Source organism: Capricornis sumatraensis, chromosome 8, assembly GCF_032405125.1.
Source record: "Capricornis sumatraensis isolate serow.1 chromosome 8, serow.2, whole genome shotgun sequence".
NCBI lineage: Eukaryota > Metazoa > Chordata > Mammalia > Artiodactyla > Bovidae > Capricornis > Capricornis sumatraensis.
The window spans coordinates 9911465-9917964 of NC_091076.1; the positions used below are offsets into that span (position 1 = coordinate 9911465).

The window sequence follows — 6500 nt, forward strand, 5'->3', positions numbered from 1 at the left end:
TTAAGCATGTTAGTTCATCTATTTTATCGTCTGTCAAGTGGGATGACAAAACATTACACTGAACTGTTGAGAAAATTCAATAATGTATGTAAAGGATTGAATATATTACCAGGCACATACTCCTGTCACTATTAAGCCTGTGATCTCTTCAAGAGGTTGTAACTTCCTGAGAATTCCCTGATGATCCAGTGGTTAAGACTCCACACTTGGGGATTTCCCTGGTGGTCCGCTGGCTAAGACTCTGCACTCCCTATGCAGTGGGTCCAGGTTCGATCCCTGGTCAGGGAACTAGATCCCACATGGCGCAATTAAGACCCAGTGCAGCCAAATAAATTAATTTTTTGTTTAAAAGACACCACACCACACTTTCATTGCTGACAGCTCAGGTTAAATCCCTAGTTGGGGAAGACAGCCACTTGCACATACAATCTCTAACACAGAGCAGCAACGCTCTGACATACCATCCAAAGAGGGCTGTATGACCATATTACAATAAGGAAACATAAGGTCACCCAGCTAGGACTAAAACCCAGTTCTGTATCAACACAAATACTGTGTCTTCTACTACACAACTCTGCTTCTTAAGGAAGTCAAGGAAAGCTTAAGAAAACAAAAAATGATAGATTTGATAGATTACTAGGAAACAAGCAGATAGCTTGGGAAAAGACATTCCAAGTTAGGCAAATAGTATTGCCAAGACACAGCATCGAGGGAGCGTGGTGTGTTTGTTCAATCTTCTTCTTCTGTATATTTTTGTTGTGTTATCCCAATGAGATTATGAGCCCTTTCATATGTTCAGTTAGTATATTAATTGAGTAGCAAACAAAGGCTATTGTTTATGTGCCCATCCTAAGGACTGGGACCCCACAATCTGTATCATTACTGTTCTATTATTCACCTCCCCAACCCTGATGTCTCCTCTTCCCCCTTCCCAGCTACAATCTTGGTTATTTTAAAGGCTTTGAGAAGACAGCAAATTCTCTGAAACTAGACTGGGGCCCTAGACCAGAGTAGCTCTAACGATACAACCATTTGCTGAAAACCAAAGACCCAACAAACTCTGGGAGACAGTGGGAAGCCTGGCAAGCAGCAGTCCATGGGGTTGCAAAGAGTCGGACATGATAAGCGACTGTACAACAACGACCCAACACTACAGCCTTACCTTCAGTGAGGTCAACTTGAATCCTTGGCAAGAGGGTCAGTCAGATCCCCTGGTGGCTGAGGCTAGTTAAGGCATCAGGCCTAGAAAAGAGGGGCTAGCAAGCCACCAGCCCTCCAGCCTTTTCACAAAATGAGTTGTTCTTGCCAAAGAAAGGAGATGACACTTCCATGAAAATCAAGGACCTTTTATGGTTAGAACACACAGTCAAAAATCTGGGAGTGGCTGCTAAGCCACAAGAAGAGCCAGGTGTCTTCTGAAGGCAAGGAACCCTCCTTGCCTCCCCGACAGCAGCCAGATCGGGCCTCTGGACAACATGGGAAGTGTGACAGTCACACCTCCTAGATAGGGACCAAACAAGGTAGGTCATGGTGCTCAGCTCACAAGCCCTGCCGAAAACAGAAAAAGCACAGTGGTTAGACCCAGAGCTTGGGACAGCCCTAACCATGCACTTCTCATTCCAGGGGGCAAGTGTCCTTGGTCTTCCAAGCAGACAACATGAGTTTCTTTCAACAGTGGCTCAGGCATTAAATTCCATATTCACCTCCTGTGCCCACACACCCCTCCTCTAGACAACAACCCTGGCACTCACCCAAGTAATCATCCATCAGGGAGCCGATAGCAAACTGCAGGAGGAAAGGAGAAATGGAAATGAACCCAAAGCAAGCAGAGAGCTCTCCTCTAACCCTCAGCCCCAGACCTTCTGCCCACCCATCTCTTTTGCTGGGCAGAAGAGCACAAAATCCCCAAGAACTCTGAGTAGCAAGAATGCAACAGCTCGGCCTGGTATGAGCAGGGAGGCAGTCAGGAGACTCACGATGTCATTCTTGTCCACACGGGTCCCCACGATCTTCAAGCGGATCTCATCGTCCTGCTGAATCACAATGTCCTGGGGAGGAGGGAACAGTACACTCAGAAACCCCCAGGCCAATACCCTCCCTCGGAGTGGCTCATTCCCCTGGCCCTCTCACCAACTTCTGCCCACTCACCTCATCCATCGTTTTGTAACACGGTGGGTTGGAGTTAGGATCAAATTCCATCTCTGATGGAATAGACTGAAAGGAAGGTCAAACTGGGTAAGAGCACTTGAAAAGGATGCTTCAGTAGATTCTCATGAGTACAGGTCTCCTTCTTAGACCCACCCAGCGTGCCTAGACTTACGTGTCGAGAGATGAAGCAGGACATGGGCCCAATTTCTGTGAAGAGTCCAACCTAGAAGGGAAAAGAGAGACCTTGCTTTTTCTTTTGTCCCCTAAAGTCTCCTAAGCCTCCCATCTTTATCTGGTTCCTAACAATGTTCTTCATGTTCTGAAACCACTCTGAAATTTGTCATGTGTTTGTTTGTTTTTCCAAGCTTTCATTCTAAGCTAAGGAAGTGTAGCGGTAAACAGCTGAGACCTAGAACTTGCCCTTCTGGGCTTTGAACACTTGTTGGACACGTGACCATGGCCAGAAGACTCAACTTCTCCAAGCTTCAGCGTGGAGATAAAAGCACTCATTTCAGAGTCATTCAGAGGCTTTGCACACTACCTGGCCCACAATGGAGGGTACTACTGTTCTGACTCACTATTGACTTACATGTCCCTGAATGAGGCAGAGCAAGAGTACCATACTATTTGACAGGTGAGGAAACCTGAAGCACAGAGAAGTGATTTGACCAAAGACACAGAATTTGACCAAAGTGGGACCCATCCCAGATCTTTTAAGAGAGGGACCTTCCCACTGCCTCCCCTGTGGATGCTCTTACCTTGTTGACCTGAGTGACCACCGCATCCACGACCTCCCCTTTAAAGGGCCGGAAAACAATGGCCTTGTACTTAACTGGATAAAGGACAAAGCCTCGGCCTGGCTGGATCACACCAGCACCGATATTGTCAATGGTGGTGACGGCAATTACAAAGCCATACCTGCAAGGAGGCAGAGAAACTGAGACACTGTGTGTGGAAGAGCCTCTGAAACCATCTGCCACAGCAGGGCTTCCCTGGTGGCCCAGTGGTTAAGAAGTCCCCTGCCAATTCAGGGGACACAAGTTCAATCCCTGGTCCGCGAAGATTCCACACGCCACAGAACAGCTAAGCCAGTGCGCTGCAACTACTAAGCCCAAGCCCTAGAGCCCGTGTGCCTCAACAAGAGAAGCTACCACAATGAGAAGCCCACACACTTCTCATTTCTGCTGCGACTACAGAAAGCTCGTGCAACAACGAAGACCCAGCGCAGCCAGGAAAAAAATACAAAAAAGCATCTGCTGCAAGAGTCACTGACCCTAGAGATAAAGGGGGAGCACAGAGGGGGGAGTAGTCGGCCCCCTGGCCCCAGGAGAGCTTAATGATCAACAGAGGAGACAGGACAATCAGCAGCAGCTATAATGCCAAACGCTGCTCTCCTAATTTCACAATCAGTGTCCAAAAGGGCTGCAGTCCTTAATCTCAACCTTGGCGATGTCTCAGAATCACCTGGGAGAAACATTAAAATGCCTGTTCCCGGGCTGGTCCCCAGTCTTGATGCTGTAGGAATGAGATGAGGCTCAGGAACCTGTATGTTCAAAGAACACCTCAGCTTACTCTGATGCTGGATACCTGAGTACTCTGTGGCCCTGCTCCTCCCCCCTCATTTACTTCACCATGTGCGGAGCTCCTCTGTGCAGAGCCCAGAGATGGTCAAGTCTCACTCCTCTTCCTTCCTCCGGTTAACTCTCAATCTGCCTTATCCTGCCCATTCATTCAACAAGCTTTTAGGGAGGCCCAAGATGTACCATGCCAGGTCCCTGGGTATGAGGGATAAAGCCCCACAAGGGCTGACCTCATTTTGTCTTTTTCACTGCATTGTTCCCAGGGCCCAGTCCTGGCACACAGCCGGAGCTTCAGAAATGTTTGCAGAGTTAATGGCAAATGTTGGCTGAGCAAAGGCAGTTCTGTTATGGAGCTTCACAGCGGGCACCGTAGGAACCCAAAGCAGGAAGCAGCTAACTGCCTGGAAGGGTGAGAGGGCTTGCCAGGGTAGGCAGCAGAAGTTTTCACGGTGTGGAAGCGCTGGGAAGGGGGTGCAGGCATAGAAAGCCGTGTGCGCAGTGCTTAGGCGGCAGGGAGGGTGCGACACTCACTTGCCGGTGCAGGTCCCCTCCACCTCGGTGAAGAGCTTTTGTTTCACCGTGTTGAGCAAGTTAGGGCCGAAGTATCGCGGGTGCAGCAGAATCTCGTGCTCCAGGGAAATCTGGGGGGAAAGTGGAATGGAGTCGGGCAAGGAGCGGGAGGAGTATGAGGCAAGAAGCCGCCCCTAGTCCCGGCCTTCCGCTTGCTCCTCCTCTTGACCCTGCCCTCGCCGCCACCCCGTGCCCTGCTCACGTGGTAAAACATCTTCCCGGAGGAAGCTGAACAGGAGCCAGGTCTACCGCTTCGCGAGCAGCGGAGCCTCCACACCGACCGGAAATACAGCAACTTCTCCAACCCCGTTTCCGGGCCTGCCCCGAAAAGTGGGCGGGACTCACAGCCTCCGCGGGTCCCCATTGGGCTTCGCTGTCGTGGGTGGGGAAACCCATGAGGCTCCTCCCCTCCGTCCAGCCGTCAAAGCGCCCAACTCCCTTAAGCATAACAGTATCTCGCATAGATTAGATGCTTAATAAATACCTTTAAAAGGAATTAATTAATGAGAGATCGCATAAATAAAGCGCTTTAGCAGAGTCTAGTCATTCTGCAAAGAGTTGAAGACTGCTTTCACATAGTAAGCATAGTAAGAAGCTATCCTTATCTCAATTAATCTATACAGCAACCCTACCCGGCAGGCTTTGTTATTACTTTCATTTACAAATAAGATCCCAGGCTCAGAAGGGTGAGGTCACCTGGGGTCGAGATTCAAATTCAACATGCCTGACTCCAAGGCTCTTGCATATTCAGGCATTTATTACCGGGCTCTAGTAGTTTGGAGTTGAAACCGGCCTAGTCAGAGCCCAGAAGGCAGCGCCCCCTCCCGGTGTGAAAAGAACCTCAAGTCACTGCTCTCTAACCACCCTCCCCTGCCCCCTTACACACAAGGGCCTGTAGAACTGGTGAGCAAACCTTACCTGTTCCTTCAACTCTACCCGCCCCCGCGCCCTTTTGCAGATAGTCCCTTTATTAAACTCAGCACAACGAGAATGAGCATGTAGTCTGTGGGCTGCTGAGTCTCGGAAACACCATGAGACCCGCCCATATGACAAAGGCTCAGCAAGGGCGGCTGGTTCTAAAGCCCCGACAGTCCCTGTGGTCTTGAACAAACTCGCCGGTTGCCTGAGCAAGTTTTAGTATATTGTAAGCAAGAAAGCCTGATTTCCTTAGAGCTGTCACACACCGGTTTCCATTGATGCTGCCCATTTCCTAGAACGATTGAGGTTGTTGGTCAGCTGCCCAGACTCCGTGGGGATCCCCTCCACCAGAGACCACATGAGGAAGCAGACAGCAGATCAAAGGGCAGGCCTCAACACCCTCAACTCCCTCCTTCCCTCTTTTGAAACCAGCCTCCCCGCAAAAGCAATGGTGTGGTGTGCTGGAGACCCTTACAAAAGCCAACTGTTAATATTTCAGGCACTTTGCAAGCCAGTTGTTAAATACAGCCGTTATGAAAAATTTAGTTGTCTTAACTTACGATTAAATGAATTATACTAAAGAAGGCAAAGACATAGATGAAACAAGTTTAGCAATATATTAATAATCGTTGAAGTCAGATGATGGATAATGGTGGTTTCTTACACTTTCTGTCTTCTACTTTTCTGTGTTTGAAATTGTTCATAATAAAAAGTTTGAAACAAGGCAAAAGTAACTGTGATATTTATAATAAAAACACCAACACATATATACTTGGTCTTCTTCCCCATTTCTGTCACAGAACTCCTAAAACCCTTGGAATTGCCTAAATGATAACGATACCTTGATATTCATATCAAACCTCTTTCAGCCACACCTGAGTTTTTATCAGTGGAGTGAATTTTGGAAAGCACCTAAGCCAGGAGAGACAACCAAGTGACTGGAGGGTTGGAACTTTCAGTCTCAACTCCCTGACCCGGCTAATGAACTAATCAACCTTGCCAGTGCAATGAAAATCTCCATAAAACCAAGTGGATGTGGTTCAGAGAGTCTAGGGTTGGTGAAGACCCGGAGAACTGGGGAGAGTGGTGAGTTCGGATGGAGTATGGGAGGTCCATGCCCTTTCCCCAGTCAGAAGCACAGGTGACTGCTGCTCAGTCGCTTCAGTCGTGTCCGACCCTGTGCGACCCCATAGACGGCAGCCCACCAGTCTCCCCCATCCCTGGGATTCTCCAGGCAAGAACGTTGGAGTGGGTTGCCATTTCCTTCTCCAATGCAGGAAAGTG

The 6500-nt window shown here is 48.9% G+C and overlaps 1 protein-coding gene across 1 annotated transcript; it reads right to left on the reverse strand.

The window, feature by feature from the left end:
* Positions 1–1374: 1374 nt before the first annotated feature.
* POLR2G (RNA polymerase II subunit G) lies at positions 1375–4595 on the reverse strand. Its single transcript, XM_068978006.1, has 8 exons — positions 4501–4595; positions 4260–4369; positions 2907–3066; positions 2321–2371; positions 2149–2214; positions 1977–2048; positions 1752–1785; positions 1375–1548 (listed from the first exon to the last, which is right to left on the reverse strand). Exons 1-8 carry the CDS (start codon positions 4510–4512, stop codon positions 1535–1537), a joined length of 519 nt encoding a protein of 172 aa, XP_068834107.1. The 5' UTR covers positions 4513–4595; the 3' UTR covers positions 1375–1534.
* Positions 4596–6500: the final 1905 nt, after the last annotated feature.

Excerpts from the sequence above, each read along its gene's own strand:
- POLR2G (XM_068978006.1), bottom strand. Across the intron at positions 2,215-2,320 it reads CCTGCTTCATCTCTCGACAC|TCTATTCCATCAGAGATGGA; the intron begins GTAAGTCTAGGC and ends CCTTCCTTTCAG. Across the intron at positions 2,049-2,148 it reads GTTACAAAACGATGGATGAG|GACATTGTGATTCAGCAGGA; the intron begins GTGAGTGGGCAG and ends CCTCCTCCCCAG.